Raw genomic sequence first — 23,928 nt, 5'->3', positions numbered from 1 at the left:
GGCATTAAGAGTCACCTTAGCCTAATGGCCTTGTTTAACTAAACAGTGGGTTATTGTTACCTTATGTTTATTTTTTTTCTTTTTTTATTATTTAAATTTATTTATTTATTTTTCCACTGTACAGCATGGGGGCCAAGATACACTTAACATGTACACATTTTTTTCCACCCTTTGTTCTGTTACAATATAAGTATCTAGACATAGTTCTCAATGCTACTCATCAGGATCTCAATGTAAATCCATTTCAAGTTGTATCCAATAACCCCAAGCTCCCGATCCCTCCCACTCCCTCCCTCTCCCCCCAGGTGGCAACAAGTCTATTCTCCAGGTCCATGGTTTTCTTTTCTGTGGAAATGTTCTAGTTATAAGTGATATCATATGGTATTTGTCTTTCTCTTTCTGACTTATTTCACTCAGGACGAGAGTCTCTAGTTCCATCCATGTTTCTGCAAATGGTATTATGTCTTTCTTTTTTATGGTTGAGTAGTATTACATTGTGTATATATACCACATCTTCCTAATACAATCATCTGTCGATGGACATTTAGGTTATTTCCATGTCTTTGTTATTGTGAATAGTACTGCAATGAACATGCGGGTGCATGTGTCTTTTTCAAGGAAACTCTTCTCTGGATATATGTCCAAGAGTGGGATTGTGGGGTCGTATGGAAGTTCTATGGATATATTTCTAAGGTATCTCCAAACTGTTCTCCATAGTGGTTATACCAGTTTACATTCCCACCAGCAGTGCAGGAGGGTTCCCTTTTCTCCACACCCCCTCCAGCACTTGTTATTTGTGGACTTATTCATGATGGCCATTCTGACTGGTGTGAGGTGGTATCTCATGGTAGTTTTGATTTGCATTTCTCTTATAATCAGCGATGTTGAGCATTTTTTCAAGTGTTTGCTGGCCACCTGTATATCTTCCTTGGAGAATACTCTATTCAGGTCTTTTGCCCATTTTTGCATTGATTGATTGGCTTTTTTGCTGTTGAGTTGTATAAGTTGCTTGTATATCCTAGAGATTAAGCCCTTGTCGGTTGCATCATTTGAAACTGTTTTCTCCCATTCTGTAAGTTGTCTTTTTGTTTTCTTTTGGGTTTCCTTTGCTGTGCAAAACTTTTCAGTTTGATTAGGTCCCATGGGTTTATTTTTGCTCTTATTTCTATTGCTTTGGGAGACTGACCTGAGAAAATAGTCATGATGTTGATGTCAGAGAGTGTTTTGCCTATGTTTTCTTCTAGGAGTTGGATGATGTCCTGTCGTATATTTAAGTCTTTCAGCCATTTGGAGTGTATTTTTGTGCATGGTGTGAGGGTGTGTTCTAGTGTCATTGCTTTGCATGTAGCTGTTCTGGTTTTCCAGCAATGCTTGCTGAATAGACTTTCTTTTTCCCATTTGATGTTCTTGCCTCCCTTGTCAAAGACTAATGGACCATAGGTGTCAGGGTTTATTTTGGGTTCTCTATTAAGCTCCATTGGTGTGTCTGTCTGTTTTGATACCAGTACCACACTGTTTTGATGACTGTGGCTTTGTAGTATTTCTTGAGGTCTGGGAGAGTTATGCCTCCTGCTTGGTTTTTGTTTCTCAGGATTGCTTTGGTGATTCGGGGTCTTTTGTGGTTCCATGTGAATTTTTGGATTGTTTGTTCTAGTTCTGTGAAAAATGTCCTGGGTAATTTGATAGGAATTGCATTGAATCTGTAGATTGCTTTGGGTAGTACTGCCATTTTTACAATATTGATTTTTCCAACCCAGGAGCATGAAATATCTTTCCATTTCTTTACATCTTCTTTAATTTCTTTGATTAATGTTTTATAGTTCTTGGCATATAAGTCCTTTACCTCCTTGGTCACTTGTATTCCGAGGTATTTGATTTTGTGAGGTGCAATTTTAAAAGGTATTGTATTTTTGTATTCCTTTTCTAATATTTCATGTTTGTATATAGAAATGTGACTCATTTCTGAATGTTAATCTTATATCCTGCTACTTTGCTGAATTTATTAATCAGTTCAAGTAGTTTTGGGGTTGAGTCCTTAGGGTTTTCTATGTATACTGTCATGTCATCTGCATACAGTGAGATTTTTATCTCTTCTCTTCCTATATGGATGCCTTTTATTTCCTTTGTTTGTCTCATCGCTGTGGCTAGGACTTCCAAAACGATGTTGCATAACAGTGGTGAGAGTTGGCAGCCCTGTCTTGTTCCAGATTTGAGTGAGAAGGCTTTCAGTTTTTTTTCCACTGAGTATGATATTTGCTGTGGGTTTATCATAAATGGCTTTGATTATGTTTAGGAATGTTCCTTCTATACCCACTTTGGTGAGAGTCTTGATCATGAATGAATGTTGGACTTTGTCAAATGCTTTTTCTGCATCTATTGAGATGATCATATGGTTTTTTACTTTTCTTTTGTTAATGTGGTGTATGACATTGATTGATTTTCATACGTTGAACCATCCTTGTGAACCTGGGATGAACCCTACCTGGTCATGGTGTATGATCTTTTTGACATGTTGTTGGATTTGCTTGGCTAAGATTTTGTTGAGAATTTTTGCATCTATATTCATCAATGATATTGGGCGATAGTTTTCTTTTTTGGTGGTATCTTTGTCTGGTTTTGGAATGAGGGTGATGGTGGCATCATAGAATGTCTTTGAGAGTGTTCCTTCTTCTTCAACCTTTTGAAAAAGTTTAAGGAGGCTGGGTACAAAATCCTCTTTGTGTGTTTGTTAGATTTCACCTGTGAAGCCATCTGGTCCTGGACTTTTATTTGTAGGGTGTGTTTTTATGACAGCTTCAATTTGATTTCTAGTGATTGGTCTGTTCAGTTGGTCTGTTTCTTCTTGATTCAGTTTTGGCAGGCTGTAAGATTCTAGAAAAATGTCTATTTCTTCCAGATTGTCAAATTTGTTGACATATATTTGTTCAGCATTCCCTTTTCTAAATTAAAAATTGTGGGTTGTTTCCATGTCTTAGCTGCTGTGAATATTGCTGCAATGAACATGTGGGTGCTTGTGTCTTTTTTGAAGATAGTTTGTCCGGATATATGCTCAAGCGTGGAGTTGTTGGAGCATGATAATGGGAGAAAAAAGAATGTATACGTGAACGTGTAACTGGGTCACCATGCTGTACAGTAGAAAAAAAATCTTATTAGGGAAATCACAATAAAAAATTAAAATAAAAAAATTTTATATGATTACATTTTCTGTCCTGTTTTGGCATGTCAACTTTACTTTTCTTTAAATTTTTTTTATTGGTTATTCTAGTGTTTTCACAATTTATTTACAGTTAAGCCATATCTACTTTATTGTTCATTTATTTATTTATTTATTATTTTTAGATCCCCAACGCATTATTTTTTTTTCAACACATTATTTTTTTTTCTACTGTACAGCATGTTGACCCAGTTATACATACATGTATACACTTTTTTTTCTCCCAGTATCATCTCCATCATCAGTGACCAGACATAGTTCCCAGTGCTACATAGCAGGATAGCATTGCTAATTCATTACAAATGCAATAGTTCACATCTCTTAACCTCAAGCTCACAACCCATCCCACTCCCTCCCCTTCACTCTTGGCAAGCACAAGTCTATTCTCCAAGTCTATGATTTTCTTTTCTGTAGAAAGATTCATCTGTGCCATATATTAGATTCCAGGTATAAGTGATATCGTATGGTATTTGTCTTCCTTTTTCTGACTTACTTCACTCAGGATGAGAGTCTCTAGTTCCATCCATGTTGCTGCAAATGGCATTATTTCATTCTTTTTATGGCTGAGTAGTATTCCTTCTACTTAACCACATCTTCTTAATCCAATCATCTGTTTATTGAAGATATACAGATGGCCAACAAGCACATGAAAAAATGCTCTATATCCCTAATTATTAGAGAATTTAATGTCAAAACTACCATGAGATACCACCTCACAGCAGTCAGAATGGCCATCATTAATCAGTCCACAAATAACAAATGTTGGAGGGGGTGTGGAGAAAAGGGATCCCTCCTGCACTGTTGGTGGGAATGTAAGCTGGTACAACCACTGTGGAGAACAGTATGGACAAACCTTAGAAAACTGTACATAGGACAACCATATGACCCAACAATGCCACTCTTGGGCATATATCTGGACAAAACTTTCCTTGAAATAGTCACATGCACCGACATGTTTATTGCAGCTCTATTCACAAAGGCCAAGACATGGAAACAGCCCTAAATGTGCATTGACGGATGATTGACTTAAGAAGATGTCTACTTTCAAATTACTTTTTGCTTCGTGAGTAGTATAGGCACCTTATAACAAAGTACTTTGAGTTTTTCCCTTCAGTCTCTGATAAAATTGCTGTCATTCATTTCATTTTTTTCATAATTTGTAATCACCAAATACATTGTTGAAATTATTATTTATGACAAACTCTTTATTTGTAAGATAAATTAAGAATAAGAAAAACATAAGGTTTTGTTTCACCTTCATTTATTCCTCCTCTAACACTCTTCTTGTCTTTTATGTTTGTAAATATTTCTGACCTATGTCATTTTTGTTCTGTCTGATGAACTTAATTGTAACATTTCTTGGATTCCAAGTCTGCTGGCAACAGAATCTTTCAGTTTTTGTTGTTTGATAAACTATTTAATTTTCCTTTTTTTAATTATTTTTTATTTTTTTATTTTTATTTTTATTTTTTGTCTCTTTGCTATTTCTTTGGGCCGCTCCCACGGCATATGGAGGTTCCCAGGCTAGGGCTCGAATCGGAGCTGTAGCCACTGGTCTACGCCAGAGCCACAGCAACTCGGGATTCGAGCCGTGTCTGCGACGTACACCACAGCTCACGGCAACGCCGGATCGTTAACCCACTGAGCAAGGGCAGGGACCGAACCCGCAACCTCATGGTTCCTAGTCGGATTCGTTAACCACTGCGCCACGACGGGAACTCCTAATTTTCCTTTTTTTAAAAAGATAATCTCACTAGATACAAAATTCTAATTTTGTGATTTTTAAAATTTCAATCTCTTAAATATCTCACTCTACTTACTCTCTTCTTTTTGCATATTTTTTAAATCAAAGTTTTATCCTTACTCCTCTTTCGATAAGATTTTTTTTCCTCTTGTTTCCTTAAAGATTTTCTCTGTGTTCTTGACTTTCTACACTTCGAACATGACATAACTTTGTATAGATTTTTTTGGTATTTAGTCTGCTATTATTCTCTTAGTTTTCTCAATCTGTCTTTATTTGTGTTTAATTTAAAAAGTTTTCAGTCATTTTTACTTTAAATATATCTTCTTTTTCCATCATTTCCTTCTGACATTCCTAGTAAGTGTATCTTATGCCTTTTGTAATTTTCTAATATTTCTTGAATATTCTACTTAATCTTTCTAATTCCTTTTTTCTTTACATTTCAGTTTTCAAAGTTCCTCTTGGCATATATGCAGCTCACTCATTCTTTCCTTAGCCTTGTCCATTTAGGTGTGTTGATGAGCTCACTAAAATCATTGTTTTTGTTAATGCTTGCAATCTCTATCCTTTCCTTTGATTATTTCTTTGAATTTCATGTGTCTGCTTATATTACACATGAGTCTATATGTATTGTCCTCTTTTTCATTTGCTCTGTAATCCCTGGTCTTATAATTCCAGCATCCACCATCTCTGCCTTATTTGCATTTAATTCCGAGCTTAGTTCTTTATATTCAGGCTGTGTTTGTTTGTTTTGCCTTTTTTTTTAATATAATGTCATATAATGTTAATGTTGTTTTGCCATTTTGCATGTCTCATAATATCTTGTTGAAAGCTGAACATATTGTCCTGGGTAAAAGGAACTGAGGTAAAAATGCTTTTATTGTGAAATTTTATGCTTATCTGACTAGGAGTTAAGCTATTCTTTTTTTTTTTTTTTTTGCTATAGGTATTTTGTCAGAGGCCAATATTTCCTGTTGTGTCTTTGTTTTTTGTCTTCCCTATTACCTTTGGATTTCTTTAGAGAGCTATTCTTAAATAAACCCTGATAGTGGCTGCAGAAACAGGCTTCTGCTCTGGTAATGATTTTCCATAATCAACTCTATCCAATTTTTGAGGCAGTGCTTTTCCCTCTGCTTTTAATTCTCTGTTGGTTTTAAGAAGAGATGTTGATTCTCAACTTACTCAGCTTTTCCTTGTATGAGGGTGCAATAACTTCCAAGCTTCTTACTTGTTAGGTGAGAAACTGAAAATCCTGTATCAGTCACTTTTTATATTTTGGTGTCATGTTCCCTATCTGTAAAATGAAAGGATAAGATCACTACTTGGTGGCATAATTCTCCTCTCTCCCTAGCATTTTATTGACTCCTCAAGCATTGACTTGCATGAATGACTAACCAATGTGTAACATTTGTTACCCTTCTTTACAGGCAGACCTCCAGGTGGACAAGGAGAGGCACAATTTCTTTGAGTCCTCCCTTGATTATGTTTATCAAATCCAGGAAGTTCAGGAGTCTAAGAAGTTCAATATTGTGGAACCAGTAAGTTTTCTCTATTGATCAATAGTCTAAAAATATTTATCAAGTGTTTGGTAAATATGGAGAAATGTGATTATATAATTAGAGTCTCAAATAATGTGAAAGATAGTCAGTGCTTAATAGTGAATGTCAGAAAAGTATACAGCTTGCATTAACTATGCTCTCTCACTAATATTCTTTCTTTCACTCTTCCTCACCCCCCTGAACCTATTTCCTCTTCCATTTTCTCTATGTAGCTGTGGTTTTTCTTTCTCTTTCTTTTCCTCCTTTTTCCTCCCCTCCCTTTACTTCTCCATCACCTTTAAGTTTACCTTGACCTCCTTCCTTCTTTCTTCTCAAAATTTTATAAATTTTCTGAGAGTACCTATCATATCCCAGACAGTGTCCTAGGAACCCATGCCCCTTGCATTCAATGACTTCCCATTCACTATTTTTACTTCTATATTTTGAAATTTTTTCGACTTAAATCTCCTTAGTTTATTATAAGAATGATGTGCTTTAATTTGACAACCGTGTTGAATTTTAACAACTTTTATTTATTATAAAAACATTGTAGAAAACAATGTAAAAACAATTGCAGGAAAGCTAAAAAACTATATGAAAAAGAAAACAAATGCAATAAATCCCCACATAGAGGTGATCACTGTTAACATTGTGGCTTTTCCCCTCCTAAATTCCCTGTGTTTCTACTATATTCCTTTTTCTATCTATTGTGTATGTGTACCTGTAGATTTGAGTGTGTATACAAGTGTATGCATGTGTGTGTGCATGTATAACACTTGAGCATGTATACCTGTGTCCATGTATATCTTTGCTCACATTGGTGTATATCTGCATATGTATATGTGTAAACAAGTATTTATTCATTTGTCTAATAAGCATTTATTATGCTTCTGTTATGTGCCAGGCATTGGGCTAAACAATGAGTTTCCTATAGTAAAAAAGACTCAGTTTCTGTCTTTAAGAAGGCTACACTGTCATGGTACGGAAAGGAGGATATGCATAAATAGAATAATTGTAAGTTGTGATAAGGACTAAAACAAAGAATTAGAACAAACAGCTACTTTGAATGAAGTGGTCAAAGAGGACTTCTAAAAGTATCATTTATGATGAGATCTAAGGAAAGAAGATGAGGCAATGTGAACAGTGGGGAAAGAACATTCTAGACACAGAAAAACACATGTGCACATTCCTTAAGTTAGTACATAATGATGTGCTCAAGGAATGAAAAGATAGTGACTTTAGATACTGGTGAGAGAAAAGGAGAGTGGCAGGATATAATATCTGATGGGAAGGCATAGGACTTGTAGGCATGGCACGGGGGTTGGATTTTAATAAGTATCATAGAAAAATCACTGACGAGTGTTAAATAGGATACAACATGAGCTGATCTTGTTGTGTGGCAAATGGTTTGGAAGGGGGCGTTTGTGGAAATGAAGAAACCAGTTATGTGGTTACCATAGTGGTCTAGGCGAGCAAAAATGTTGCTTTAGGTTAGGATGCTAGGAGTAGAAATAGAAGATAATGATTTGACTGGAGATATACTTTGGAGGCAAAAATGATAGGAGTTACTGATTTACTGGATTGAGGTGTGAGTGAAAGAAATCAGGATCTTTACTTTCCTGCTTGATTGGGTGGGTGATATTGTCATTTCCTGAGATTGGAAAGCTTGGGAGGGAAATAAGAATGTATATATGACTGTGCGTGTGGTACACATGCTCATATGCATTTATGTATATATGTACATACACACGTGTAGTACATTTGTGTGTACATAGTTTTATATGTGTTTATATATAATTATGGTTTGTGTTTGTGTATATGTATATGAGTGTGCATATTTATATATGTGCTCACCTGTTTAATTTCTAAAAAGAGCAGTTTTTATTACTTCCTATTACACTTTATGATTGCCAGAATTAAGCATTGTTTTTATTTTATATTTATATTTATATTTTATTTTATTTTGTTTTTAGTGCCTCACCTGTGGCATATGGAAGTTCCCAGGCTAGGGGTCAAATCAGAGCTAGCAGCTGCCAGCCTACACCACAGCAACGCTGAATCTGAGCCACATCTGCTACCTGTGCTGCATGTGGCAACACCAAATCCTTAACCCACTGCACGAGGATAGAACCCTCATCCTCATGGATACTAGTCGGGTTTGTAACCCACTGAGCCACAATGGGCACTCCCAAGTATTGTTTTTAAAATATTTATACATGAAAATTGTATTTTCTTTTGCTTTTATTTGTATGTATTTGATATTTAATGGGGTTGAACATTAAAAATATAAAAATATATTTTATTGATCATTTGTGTGTCTTCTTCTGCAACACTTCCCCACCTCCCTGAAACATTTCTATTTTGAAAATTGGATCAAAGCCTTTGGATCTTTTAGCATTATTACAGTATTCATTATGGTGTAGAATATTACTTAATTCATTTATCCATTTATTTTTTATCAACAAATGTTTATTGAATACCTACTTTGTGCTAGTTTTAAGATATAAAGAAACTGTCTAGTCTCATATTGTCCACATTATGAATGGTTTTATATGCTATCTGAAAAGGGTATTAATGAATAAATTTGTCACTAATTCTTATTTTCTGGAACTGAGTCCAGTGAAAGTGTTTAACATAATAAGAGAATAGCTATGTATAAACCTATGTTTTTTTTTTTGCATGACTGCTTTTAATACTATACTGGATAAACACTGTGTGAAGGTTTTCTTTCATGCATCTGTTTCCTTTATTTGATAAATGAGAAGGTGCTGGTGATAAAGTTATTTTTACACATTTTCCCTAGGTCTTGGCCTTTCTTCATAGCCTCTTCATTTCCAACAGCTTGACTGTGGAGCTCACACAGGATTTCCTCCCTTATAAACAGCAGCTCCAGCTCAGTTTACAGAATGTGAGTTTGCATGTGGGTTTCTTCACCTGTCTCTGCATTCCAGTTGGATTTTAGCCCCGATGTCTAGATATTGGAGTTCTAGGTTATTACAACTCAGCCAATTTGTCAGGACACTTGGTGTAGATCACAGATGTTTTAAGGGTACTAGACTTTTCTTACTTTTTCAGTTTCAACTCTTCCCTGTTGATGAGGCTGACTATTGTTCAAATCCGCATTTCCACTCACTGATACTTCTATCTATCCAACATTTATTACGTGTTACCAATTTACTACATCTTTCCCAGATCACTCAGCTATAGGCTTGCTTAGCACAGATATTATGTTACTTCCCTGCTAGTTAGTCAAGACACTCTTGTGCAGATTTTATTGCCATGAATGCCTATTTTCCCCTGTCTTCCCTTTTCTCATTCCTTTTCTCACTACATTACTACAGTTAAATAAAATATTTTAAAAGGTTTTCTCTACCTTCTTTGCCATGCTGTTTCTTATACTTGGGCTTAGGCAATTTCCTTGTCATATGTATTATTTCTCTCATTTATTTATTTAACCAACATTTAACAAATTCCTAGGGATATATTGAACATGTGCTTTATGCCAGGCATTGTAAAAAGCACTGAACATGCCATAATGAGGCACATTAGTTTTTCTACCTTCAAGTCATACACAGTCTCTCAGAGCAGAGGCAAATAAACAGAGATACATAATTACCTATGAAAAGTACTACAGTGGAGTTAAGACCAAGATATTTAAAGAAGCACAGAGAGTGGAATAATTGACTGTTTGGTACAGTAAAAGAAGGTATCATTGAGGTAATGGTTTTGGACTTGTTGTTGCATTGCATAAAATTTATATATGTATTTTTAGATGAAAATTGTTGCTAAGTTGCAGTGAAAATAAACTTTACTTGGTTGTTTAGGAGAATAGTGACTTTCAGGTGGTGTTGTTATTGTTGTTTTTCTTTTTTGGTACTATTCTCCTTTACCAGCATATGATAGCCCCTATATTCTGATTTACTGAATATTATAACTGGGTTTATCACTTGAATCTTCCCCTATATATAACTTGACGAGTATGAGTTTAGCAACAATCCTTTGCATATATGTATATGTATATATATGGCAAATTCACTTAAAGGACAAGCTACTGAGTGAGTCCAACTAGATAGGGCAGCCCACATCAACTTTTTCACTGACACTGTGTGACAGTCTTGAGACTAAACACTAAAGATTGAGTTCCTGTTGTGGCTCAGTGGGTTAAGGACCTGATGTTGTCTCTGTGAGGGTGTGGGTTTAACCCCTGGCCTCTCTCAGTGGGTTAAGGATCCAGCATTGCTGCAAGCTGCAACGTAGGTCACAGATGTGGCTCGGATCTGCTATTGCTGTGGCTGTGGCCTAGGCCTCAGCTGCAGCTCCAGTTCAACCCCTGACCCAGGAACTTCCATATGCTGCAGGTGCAGCTGTAAAAAGAAAAAGAAAACACTATAGACCTGTCTCTAGTGATTTTCATACCCACATTTCAAACTGTTTTGTGCCATTGTGTTTTAGTTGTGTGGGGTTTCAAATATATTACTTCTTACCATTAGTTTTTATTATTCATGGGCATGAGAACCTAAGTTTTCTGCTGACTTACATTCAAAAGAGAACACCCTATCATATATTTTATTTGAATGGTCAGAATTTGGTTCAGAGTCAAGTAGGCAGTGACTTTACTTCTGGGATAATTCAGAAGTTGATAATATTATCTTTGGGAACTTTCTTTATAATCTCCTTTTTTCTGTAAGGCAAGAGTCAGCCTGATGCTCAGAATTCTTAGTCTTTATTTATTGGAGCCTATGTGATTTCCATTAGAAAAAAAGTCTCCCAGATGTGGTTTTATGGGTACAATGCTATTTATGTTTCTCTTTTTCTTTCAATCTTTATTACTGTTAAACACCACTAAATTGCTTTCTGGTTACTGTGCCACTCAATGTTTATTTTTTTGGTATGTTGTAGCACATGATGAAAGCCAAGACAATTCTACATTTGATCTCTGGCCAGTGATTACTTATTCATGATGATGATGATTATGGTAATGATTATGATGCTAATGTCTTCACAGACAAGAAATCATTTCTCCAGTACCCGAGAAGAGATGGAAGAACTTAAGAAAAGGATGAAAGAAGCTCCTCAGACATGCAAACTTCCAGGACAGCCAACCATCGAAGGCTATCTCTATACCCAAGAGAAATGTGTGTGGGAATATAGGGATACCCACTGGGTTTCCATAGGCTTGCACCCAGTGCCACTTGGTCTGTCCAAACTCCAGGCACCCACATAGTTCTTAGACCCCTGCCAGCTACACTTCTTTGGAGAGCACCATGGGAATAGAGAAAATAGAAAGGAAGGAGAAATTGGAGGAGGAGGTTAAGGATTTGTCTAATAAGGCTCTGGGATGATAAAACCTAATGTTTTCTCTGAAATGCAAGATGGAGATTGTTAATTGCTTAAACCTTTCAATGATTCTTTGACTGAAGCGAAAAGGATGTAGGAGAAAGGAAGTATAAAATAATATTTATTATACCTACTATGTGCCAGGCATGGTGTTAAGTGCTTTAAGCATACTATCTCATATAATCTTTGAAACCACTTTATCATACCCATTTTACACATGAAGCCACTGAGGCTTAGAGGGATCCACTAGTTGAAAGTTACCCAACTATCAAGTAGTAGGCCTCAGAGTAACTCAGGTTTGTGAAATGCCAAAACCTATGCTACTACAACTATATCTTATAGTTTCCACCACCTTAGGTTTATAAGCCTGCCCTTAAAGCACTACAAAACCATTGTGATTTCAGTGAGCAAGGAAGTAGTTCATTGCTAACCAAGAAAAATGAGTTAACTTATCCAGTCATTGAGAATTGCAGAGGGTTCAAGCTTTCCTACTTCCTGAATAATGTTATGTAAACCTATGTTTGCCATTTGATTTTCCTTTTGGACTATGACTTAATGTCCCCAAAGCCTATAATTTCAGTCCCTAATCAGAATCATTCTACCTGATGAGTAGACAGAAGAGGCTACCCAGAGGTTACCAGTGGCAAAACCCACTGAAATACACAAAGCATGGTATTTCACCAGTGATATTACCATGCTTTTCTTCCCTTATAGTAATTCATTGTGAAGGTTTTCAAAGATGTGTTCTTCCATTTGTCAGGTTTATCTCTTTTCCTCTTTGTTGGAGGATCTCTCAATCTCAGTGCTATTGACATTTCAGGCTGGGCCATTCTTTGTTTTGGTTGCTCATCCTGTGCGTTATAGGGTGTTTAGAAGCATCTATGGTCTCTCCCTAATTTATTCAAAAAGCACGCTTCAGGTGTGATAACCTAAAATATGTCTAGGCATTGCCAAATGCCCCCTGGGAGCCAAAATTGCCCCTCGATGTGAACCACTGCTATATTTAAAAAAAGAAGCACAGAGAATAATGGGTATGTAATCTTGGCTCTAATATCAACTAACTATGTGATCATTCTAGGCCCTAGTTTTCTAATTTGTCAAATGGTTATCACATTGCTACTTAATTGAGTATATGCTTATTATTAAGAATCCTTTTTGCCAGACGACATGCAGTGCACTGGTGATACAAAAAATAAATAAATAAATGAAACTTGATTTTTGCCTTCAAGAAGTTCACAGTCGGGCATTCCTGTCGTGGTGCAGTGCAAACGATTCTGACTAGTATCCATGAGGATGCGGGTTCGATCCCTGGCCTCACTCAGTGGATTAAGGATCCAGTGTTGCTGTGAGCTCTGGTGTAGGTCGCAGATGTGGCTTGGATCCCACGTTGTTGCGGCTGTGCCATGGGCCAGCGGCTGTACCTCTGATGCGATTGCTAGCCTGGGAACTTTCATATGCCAAGGGTGCAGCCCTAAAAAGCAAAAATAAAATAAAATAAAGTAAAATAGAATTTCACAGTCTGATGAAGATGACACAAGTATATAAATAATTACAATGAAATGTGTTGAGCACTGCATTTGGGGCATATCTAAGTGCTCCACTGAGGAAGTGATTTGTGAAGTGAAACTTGAATTATGAGTGGGAGTTTGACAGGTAAATAAAAGGTTGTAGAAAATTCAAAGTCTATACCACTGCATGAGTAAAGACACAGAGATGTGTGAGGTTGTAGTTCTTTGTAGTCTTGGTGTGCCAAGAAAAGTCCTGGTTTACACTTGTTTTCCTGATGTAATTATTAATAGTTCCTTATTCACTCTCAAATGTGTCTTGAACTTGGACTGTACATTATATTGCCACCTATTTTTTGATAACTGAAAGTAATTGAAGGAGACAGGAGCATGGAGGTGAAGGTGGTAAAAGACAAAGTTGGAAAGGTAAATATTATAAAAGGCTTTGTGAGCCAACCTAAGGAGTTTGTACAGAGTAGGAAAGCCATGGGCAGTTTATAATAAGAGGAATGATATATATGTATATTATTATATATGATATATATATATCAAAAGAGTATAGAATGGATTAGAAAGGAGTGATCAGTGATGTGCAAAACCAGAGAGAAGGCCACTGAAATAATTCATTGGATAAATAGTGAATTTTTTTTGTTCGAAATATAAGACATTTTTTAGAAAGTTAGCAATAGGGACCTGAATGAATTCAGTTCTAAAAGAGGTGGAGGGAGAGACATGTAGGGGATAGAATGGGCAGAACCCAACCACCAATCAAATAGAACAGATTTACAGTGAAGGAACCGCAGAAGATTAGAGATATTTCCAGCTCATACAATAGCATGTGTAGCAAGAGCATTCACAGGAAGCGTGGCAAGGAAAGAGGTTTGGAGCAAGCCAGAGCAGAGGTGGAGAACAGTTGATGAGGCTTAGGATATCTAAATGTGTAGTGGGCAGGTGGCACTGTGGGGCTGAAGTTCAGGGGAAAGATCTGGGTCATGATCATGAAGAATAAGCTGTCTGAACACAACTTCTGTCTTAGGGGTGGACTGACCATGCAGCCAAAATATTTACTTTATCCGCTCACTATTGCCTATCTTTGTAGGGGCTTTGGGAATATCCTGGGTGAAATACTACTGCCAATATGAGAAGGAGACCAAAACACTCACTATGATGCCTATGGAACAGAAGCCAGGTGCTAAGCAGCAGGTCAGTTATTTTCTGTGCCAAATTTTTTGGAAATGCCTCTGTGACTGAGTTCGTGTCAAAGAATCAAGTTCACCATTGTCATGTGAAGCCATGACTTCATATGTTCTCCTTGGTCTAAGTTTGCATTGGGCAGTACTACTCAGAGTGAAAAAAAATCTCTGTTAATGATGCTGGGCCTTCTGAAAGTACCTGTACCCTTTCAGATCATTTATTAAATTATTATAAGTATCTACCGTACTATACAAAGAAAATTTGCAAAAGTATGGTTAAATTGGGGGAGGAGAGTATAACTTACCTTTAAGGCGGCTCTACTATAGTGTTCCTTTAAATACCAAGTGTTTAAAATATGAACCATTTTCCAAAATTCCGTTTTTAAAGGAGTGTGTCTGTTGCCTAAAGTTGGAATAATCTGTACCCTGCATTGTATGTAATGCTCAAATGTCTTTAAGCAGTTAACGCCTCTTATTCTACCCTCCAGACTTTTCCCTACTCCCCAAAATGGCAAGATGAATTTAACATACTGAGAATATAGTTTGCTTACCGAGAAGAACCATATTTTATAAATATTATATTGTTATATTATATCATAATCATATATTATATGTGTATTTGACCACCCAGCTAAAAAAAATTTGTCATCTCGCTTTTGCCTATCTTTGTGGGGGCTTTGGGAACTCACACACACAAACACAGAGGCACACACACCAACACACAAACATTTCCTAAGATAAAAGCTGACAGCCTGAATATTCATATTCTAAAAGTAGTTCCATGTGTTCCTTTTTCTCTCAGACAAGGTTTTAGGGCATAATTTTTAAGGATTTCCATTATTTACAAATTGTTTACAAAGTGAAACACGGTTCCTTGTTAGCATTAAAAGTTATGGTGCATAAGCTTCGATAGGCAGAAATTTCGAGACTTCGAGGGCCAATTTTTCTCCATTGCTTGTGCTTTCCATGGAAGATCTCTCTTGTATGGCTTATTCATAGGAAATTAGAGGACTGAGATTTGATGGGAGGCTATTGGAAAACTGCTTTTCTTTTTTGTCTTTAACCACACGTTTTGCCACTCTACTTTAAATGTGGATTAGACATGGGATGCGTCTCTAATGAAGTATACCAGATGGGGTTTCCAGAACTCAGACCTCTCATCCATGTTTCTTTGTGGGCCACTTACTCATCTATGACTCCAAAACTCACCTTAGTTTCCAGCCTGACAATTGCCAGAGAACCTTTCTTCTCTTTCTTTTTTTGTTTGTTTGTTTGTTTGTTTTTTGAGGGCTTAGGGTTTTTTTAATATTTTATATTTTTAAATTTTTTTTTGGTTGCCCCATAGCATATGGAGTTCCTGGACCAGGGATCAGATCCAAGCAAACTGCAGCTGTGACTTAAGCCACAGCTGTGGCAACCCCGGATCTTTAACCCACTGTGCCATGCTGGGGGTCAAACCTGTGTCCCAACTCTCCCAAAATGCTGCTGATCCCATTGCACCACAGCAGGAACTCCCCAAAAAACCTTTCTATATGGTTCCAATAAATTATGCTGTAGCACAGAATTTGTTCCAATTCTATCAGAACTTAACTTATGTATCTGATAAGTGTTTATAAGCAATGCTATTTTGTAGTCTCTTTCTTTTCTTTTGGTATACACATTGCTTTCTGAATCTTGGACTTTAAAGTTCCTTTCTTAAACAGGTCTTACTGCAAAGCTCAAGCCAGAGGCAGCAGATACCACTTGTATAGCTTCTTAGCAGATGAGAGCAAGCCTTTCGTTAGGTTGTTCTTTCCCTCTGCCCTTTTCATTGAGTGGTTGCTTGCAAAACTGCAATAGTGTTAGCCTAAGAAGTTTTAATATGGGACTCTTTATGGAATGGAAAGAGTAACTTAGTTCTCCATTTAGAAAAAAGAGGAGGTGGAAGTAGTTACTTGAATTTCCCTAAATTGAGATATGAATGATTTCTTCTTATCAGTTCTCTGACTCGGTTCCTTTTACTAGTTTGTGTTTTAGAAAGGTAAAGGATACAAATAAGTGTGACTGTAATAATGATAACACCATTAAAGCCACTATTTATTGAATGTCTGCTGTATCCTAGGCACTGAGCTAGACATTTTTTTGTCATGTGCTTCATGGACTCTCTCAGCAGCATTGCGAAGTATCATTAGCCCAATTTGAAGATGGAAGAATTAACCCTCTTCTGACTATGGTACTTACCAGTGTCCCCTATTAGTTCAGCTTATCAACTTCCATTTGAGTTGTTCTGCTCAATTTACAGAGCACAATCCCAAATACTATTTTATAAGATTCTCTGCCAAGCAAGTGGTAAGAAGAGAGAGGGCTACATTTTGAATCTCGGTAACTGGTTTTATTTATTTGTTTATTCATTCATTCATTCTTCATATTAAATATTACCCCTTCCAGTTATACTGAGATATAGCTGACATACAACATTGTATACGTTTAAGATGTACAGCATAAGGAATATTATACAATGTTACCACAATAAATTTACTGAATATACGTCATCTCATACAGATACAAAATGAAAGAAAAAAATCTTGTGATGAGAACTCTTAGGATTTACTCTCAACAGTTTTCTTGTATAACATACAGAAGTGTTAATTATATTAATCATATTACACATTACACCCCTAGTACTTATTTATTTTATAACAGAAAGTTTATAACTTTAGATGCCATTGTCCAATTCCTCATTCCCCCTCCTACCTCTGGTAAACTCAAATATGATATCTTCTTCTATTAGTTAGTTTATTAGTTTGTTTTTCAAGTATAATTGACCTGCACCACAACACTATATTTGTTCCTGGTGGACAACATGGTGATTCAATATTTCTACGCAGTATAAAAAGATCAGCATAAGTTTAGCTATAATTTGTCACCATGTAAAGATATTACATAGTTTTTTATTATATTCACTACACTATACATTTCATATCTGTGATTCATTTATTTTGTAACTGGAACTTTATACCTCTTAATCTTCCTCATCTATTTCTCACATTCCTTCCCACTCTCTATTCCTCTGCCAACCACCTATCTGTTTTCTGCATCTGTGACTCTTTTCTGTTTAATTATGTTGGTTCATTTGTTTTACTTTTTATGTTTAATGTATGAGTGAAATCATTTTATATTTCTTTGTCAGATTTCTTTCACTTGGCATTATACCCTCTAGATCCATCCATGTTGTAACAAATGGCAAGATTTCATTCTTCTGTATGGCTGAATAATATTCCATTGTGTATATATACCTTATATTCTTTATCCATTCATAATTCAATGGAAACTTAGGTTGAACCTCCATATCTTGGCTATTGTAATTAATGCTGCAATTATCACAGAGAACAGATGTCTGCCTATTGATATTTAAGGTTGTGTCCTGCTATATGGGCTATATCCATATATGGCTCGCTGATGGGCATGACAAGGTCAATGGTTGGCTTCTTGTGGGTCCCAAAGGGAGGGTCCCAGAGCAGATATCAACTTGCTGCTTGGTCAAGCTGAGACCTGGGGCCTGGTGTCAGCCTGATGTTCATTGAGACTGGATCATGGGTAATCTGGTTGCAGGCCATGGTATATTTTAAACCTGGCTTCAGCACAGTGGTGGGCAGTGTTGGGTCTCATGTGTCCTAGGCTGGTGCCTGCCTACTGGAGAGTGAGGCCAGTGCCTGGGGCTTGTGTTAGATTACTTGTAGGCAGGGCTCAGTCCTGTGCCTTCTGTTGGATGGGTCCTAAAGTGGCTGGGTGGCCAGGGGAACCTAGACCTCTATTAGCCTACTGGTGAGTGGGGCTATATCCCTATATGGCTGGTTGCTTGGCCTGGTGTATCCCAGTACTTGTGCCCACACACTGGTGGGTGGGGCCAGGTTTGACATTTATAATAATCTAGAAGGAGGACTCCAGATTGGTACTTGCCAGCATCTGTGCCCTCATGGTACAATTACCTTTTCAAAATGGCTGCCACCAGTGTCTATATCCCCAGGGTAATTTCTAGCTGCCTCCTGTCTCTCTGGGTGGCTGTCTAATATCAGCAAGTGGATTTGACCCAGGCACCTTTCAAATTACTGCTTCTGTCCTGGTTCTTGGAGCATGTAAGTTTTTGGGTGCACCCTTTAAAAACAGAGTATCTAATCCTACAGCCCTCTGGCTCTCCCAAAGCAAGCCCTGCTGGCTTTCAAAGCCAGTTCTTCTGAGGCCTTGTTTTCCCAGTGCAGGACACCTTGATTGGGAGTCTGATCTGGGGATCAGACCCCTTGCTTCTTAGGGATAAATTCTGCAGTTGTAAGTATCTTTCCAGTTGTGTATCATGTACACAGGGGTTTGAGCCTTTACTATATCATGCCCATGTCCCTCCTACCTGTGGTTCCTTCTTTTCTTCTTGGCTGCACCCATGGAAGATGGAAGTTCCTTGACCAGGGATCAAACCTGCACCATAGCAGCAACCCAAGCCAAGGCAGTGGCAATGGCAGATCCTTAACCTGCTGTGTCACAAGAGAACTCTGTTTCCTTCTTTATATCTTTAGTTGTAGAAAAGATTTTCTGCTAGTCTTCAGGTCATTCTCATCTACAGTTTCTCTGTAAATAGTAATTTTGGTCTGTCTGTGAGGAGGTTAACTCAGGGTTTTTCTGCTCCACCATCTTGGACACTCTTGTCTCAAGAACTAGTTTCAAATCCTAGTTTTGTGCCTTAGTAAATTGTGATCTTGAGTAAATTACTTAATGTTGCTCAGTATCATTTTTCTCATCTGAAAAAATGGCAAGGATGATAATGTCAATAAATATTTATTAGGTACCAACTCTTTATTTACTAGAGATATAAAGATAAATAAGACACTGCCCACATCCTTGAGGAATTTTCAATCAAGTGGGAAAATCAAACATGCAAAAAAGAAGCTGTAGGAGTTCCCATTGTGGTGCAGTGGAAACGAATCCGATTAGGAACAATGAGGTTGCAGGTTCGATCCCTAGCCTTGCTCAGTGGGTTGGGGATCTGGAGTTGCCGCGAGCTGTGATGTAGGTCGCAGATGTGGCTTGGATCCCATGTTACTCTGGCATAGGCCAGCGGCTACAGCTCCAATTAGACCCCTAGCCTGGGAACCTCCATATGCCACGGGTGTGGCCCTAACAAGCCAAAAAAAAAAAAAAAAGAAGCTGTAATACAATGTGAAAAACACATAGTAGACAACATATGGTACTGGAGAAGGATTTTTTAAGAAATGAAAGGTGAACTACAATTTGTAGAACAAGTATGAGAATATAGATAAAGTCATTTGGAGTGGAGGAGACAGTATATGCAAATTGGGAGTCATGAAAGAGCCTGAGCTGTGACATCGCCAAATCTGAGGGAGTTGAGAGTTTAAAGAGGAAAGGCGAGTACATGGTGTTGTTAATCGTTTTCATATTGTAAGACTAATAATGCTTGCCATCCTAAGTGATCAGGTTGGGAAAGCAGATTGAAAGGTGACTATAGAGTTGTGTTTTTATATTGCAGGAAAAGGAAAAGGATAGGCCTGCAAAGGGCTTGAGTATGCCAGTGATAGGGAAGTATTGGGTTATGGCTCTATGGGCCAGTTTTGATGGTATGGTGTCTAGGCACAAACCTGGCTTTTGGATAGTGTTTCTGAATTTGAGATAGCAAGGTGGGTAGTATTATTCTCATGTATTAGATTGTGAAGTTTATATTCAGAGAGTGAAAATGATTTACCCTGTGCCACATAGCTAGTAAATGACATAACTGAGATAAGACCCCAGGTTTCTTTTGTGTGTTTTCATTTTTGTTTTTGTTTTATCTTCTTTTATGGCCACACCTGTGGCATATGGAAGTTTCCAGGTCAAATTGGAGCTGCAGCTGCTGTCCTACAACCACAGTGATAGCAACATCAGATCCAAGCTGCATCTGTGACCTACACCACAGCTTAGAGCAACGCAAGATCCTTAACCCACTGAGCAAGGCCAGGATTGAGCCCTCATCCTCACAGAGACAACATTAGCCCCTTAACCTGTTGAGCCACAAAAGGAATTCCAAGACCCCAGGTTTTAAACTTTCTGGTTTATTGATATTTCTACTATACTGACTTGGTTGACTTTGAGAAAACCACTTTACCTCTCTGAGCTTCACATTCCTCTGAGGGTTGTTAGGATGAAAGGTGGTTTAAAAAACTTAGCATAATATGAGGCACTGTACCATATTGTCTCTGTTGAGGTAATCGAGGGAAACCTGAACAATAAGGGATTTGTTGAATTTTAATCTGTGGACACAGTGGCCTTGTTAAGTGCCCACAATACTAAGGTTGGTCCACCTTATCCTGCACATATGAAATAACAAGTGCCCCCTTGACTGTTACACAAATGTGATTATTTTCCCTACTCCTACCCTATCTTTGGAGAGATTGCTTTTGCAATTCCTATCATTTTAAAGACTCTGGAAGTAGGGAGAGAAAAATATTTTCCTCCCCTCTTCTATCTGCCACTTTACTGGAAGGAGGGTTTCAAAATGCCACTTACCCATTGCAACCTCCCTACCTAGAAATCTCATGAAAATTTTATTCTATACACTTAATGCCATTTGGTTATCCCATTTCTTCCACATTCCTCACATGCTATTTAATGAGTTTCTACCACACTTGGAAAAGAGCACTGACTTATCTGAGCATTTTCTTCTGGACTCAGCCATTGATTTCTGTAGCAGAGAGAAACCATCTGCCACCTTGCTGCAAATACCATTTGAGGGGAAAAGGTTCTCAATGAGACTAAACATTGAGGTTCCTGCTGCCCTGACAGATGCTTTCCAAGTGACACTGAGGACACTGTGATAGACAAAAGAAGCTTCTGTGTATTTTTTTTCAAATTGGCTATTAATACTTCTCTTATATCAGGGGCCCTTGGATTTAACCCTGAAGTACTGTGTGAGAAGGAAGACCGAGTCTATTGACAAGAGATTCTGTTTTGATATAGAAACCAATGAAAGGTAAGCTGTGTTGATGTGAATTGGCAGAGTTCCCATGTGCCAGATGATGACCCTAGGTAGGTATTTTATTTTCCTCTTTCATCTTTTGTTGATAAAAATGAGAAAATCTATTCATGACATTATTGTCTTGGCTTTCTGGCTGCCCTTCACAGGGATCTCTGTTAGGAATGGCCCAGAGCTGGTTATCTCTATTCAAGGGTCAGTCAGCTTTGCTTCACCTGCTCTAGGCAGAAATGGTTACTCCTAGGATTTAATTTGCTTTTGTATATGTGGAAGGTTAGCATTTGGTGATGCTGCAAAAAGAACAGGATAACAAAACTCGTTCTTTTTATTTCCTAATATACAAGAACAGGAGAATTGGAACACATATTTAAGGGGAAGTAGTTTGGGTGAAGGGTGGTAGTGGTGTTGGGGAGTCTTTTTTTCCCCATTTGGTACAAACATGATACAGACTTTGCCTACTTTGCAGATATTTATGTAAAGTGGAAATAGTTTGATTATCAACTCTGATTTTAGCAAAGGCTTGCAACTTTGGCCTTGGTTACATTTGTTTCTCTCCAGTGCCTTCTTTTTGTTTTTTTTTCAACCTGGACACTTTTGTTAGAGGGGAATTTAACCTTTAAATTTTAAAATGAGAGCATTTGGAGTTACTTTGGAAAAAGGTTATGTTATATAGTTGGGAGGTTCATCCAAATTCATTGAGTAAATGTATTTCTATGTTTTATTTCAGCCCATTAGTTCTATATATTAGACACTGAGTAATGTAATAGAATTTAACAAAATGATCAGATTGCTAGGAAGGAACTTGAAGGTTGAATTACAATAACATATGAACAAAAATATCAGTGACTGGAATCATATAGATTAGACTAAGAAAATAGGGCATTAATTTTTGGCTGGGAATAAGTAATTATTAGTTCATGTCCCTATTTTAAATTTCTGTTTATAAATCTGTCTGATTTCTTTGTTAAGAATGGATGGTCCCAAAGAAAGAGGCTATAATAGTCAACATTGTTACCTGTAGAAATAAAGCTGTCACTCACCCCTCCCCCCCCCCCGAGTTTCAGGGCCAGTAGGAAGGGGAAAGTGACTATTGGCCATGGCTTCCTTTTCATGAACCTTTTAATGTCTTTGACTCTGAAGCATCAACATGCCTTAAATGAAAGTAAATTTTTCTGCATCTAGTTCCTTTCTGATTCCCTTTTCAGCTTAACTATGCAAGCTACTTGCAAGTAATATTCCCATAGACTCAAAGAAAACAGTGTGGCCCTGAGGTTAGGACCTCAATTCATCTTTATGTATCTTGCACCTATGTATGGCTCATGGTAGATACTAAATTTGATATCATTTTTAAATGTATTTTACCTTACCCCAGAATGCTGAGAAATTCTGAGACTAGAACCTAGGAATTAAAATTTTGATGTGTCAGTGATTTTACTTACCACATATTGGGCACTTTAAAAAACATTCCCTCATTTAAGGAATGTTAAATTTTACAGGTGAGGAGATTGACACTTGGATGCATTTAGTTGTCTTGCCTAATCAAAGTCACATTGTGGCAAGGCTGATCTGAAACCCTGGTGTGTAGGTTTCTAAAACCCATGTTCTTTTAAATTTTACTCCATTGTGTATTAGAAGAAGAATAAATATGTTGTGAAATAAAGGGTCAAATATAATAATGAAGAGATGCTGTGGTACCTCTGTGCATGTGGGGTTTTCTGAGAGATGTGATATTTGCTTTCCTGACTAGTAAAATTGATAAAAGGGGCAGAAGCAGTCCTCCCAGTAGGCATCGGGCTACTCATGTTCCCTATGGAATAGAACAAAGGACTCTTTGCGTCTCTTTTTTCCTTTTTTTTTTTTGTCTTTTTGTTATTTTATGCCCTCACCCATGGCATATGGAGGTTCCCAGGCTAGGGGTCTAATCAGAGCTACAGCTGCTGGCCTACACCAGAGCCACATCAAGGCAGGATCCGAGCGTGTCTGCAACCTACACCGCAGCTCACAGCAATGCCAGATACTTAACCCACGGAGCAAGGCTAGGGATCAAACCTGCAATCTCATGGTTCCTAGTCAGATTCGTTTCTGCTGTGCCATAACAGGAACTCCCGGGTCCCTTTTTTCTGTTTGAAGAACAGAGGATCACTTTTTTATTAGTGTTATTACCAATAATTGAAGCTACCAGCTCATAGCTCATTAGAGCTTGAAAGGCAATAATAATAGTAATATTATTAACAACAATGATGATGATGGCAGCAACAACTGCTAACATTTGCTGAGTACTTCTATGTGCCAGGCACCATTCTAAGCTTATAAAGTGTATAATTTCCTTTAGTTTTCACCACAGTCACATGAAATAGGGGGTGCTATTAGCCTGATTTCACAAAGACAAGAAGACAAAGAAAAGTT

The 23,928-nt window shown here is 37.4% G+C and overlaps 1 protein-coding gene across 2 annotated transcripts in view; it reads left to right on the top strand.

The window, feature by feature from the left end:
• Window positions 1-23,928, top strand: part of OPHN1 (oligophrenin 1) — a 556,237-nt gene that overhangs the window by 293,308 nt on the left and 239,001 nt on the right. For both annotated transcript variants that reach the window (XM_047764388.1, XM_047764386.1), the window contains exons 7-11: window positions 6,383-6,493; window positions 9,297-9,401; window positions 11,499-11,628; window positions 14,435-14,538; window positions 21,428-21,519. In XM_047764388.1, coding sequence (XP_047620344.1) covers window positions 6,383-6,493; window positions 9,297-9,401; window positions 11,499-11,628; window positions 14,435-14,538; window positions 21,428-21,519 — 542 coding nt within the window. The remainder of the gene's footprint in view (window positions 1-6,382; window positions 6,494-9,296; window positions 9,402-11,498; window positions 11,629-14,434; window positions 14,539-21,427; window positions 21,520-23,928) is intronic.

Source organism: Phacochoerus africanus, chromosome X (assembly GCF_016906955.1).
Source record: "Phacochoerus africanus isolate WHEZ1 chromosome X, ROS_Pafr_v1, whole genome shotgun sequence".
Lineage (NCBI taxonomy): Eukaryota > Metazoa > Chordata > Mammalia > Artiodactyla > Suidae > Phacochoerus > Phacochoerus africanus.
Note: the sequence above shows the minus strand (reverse complement) of the source record. Positions and strands in the feature narration are given on the sequence as shown.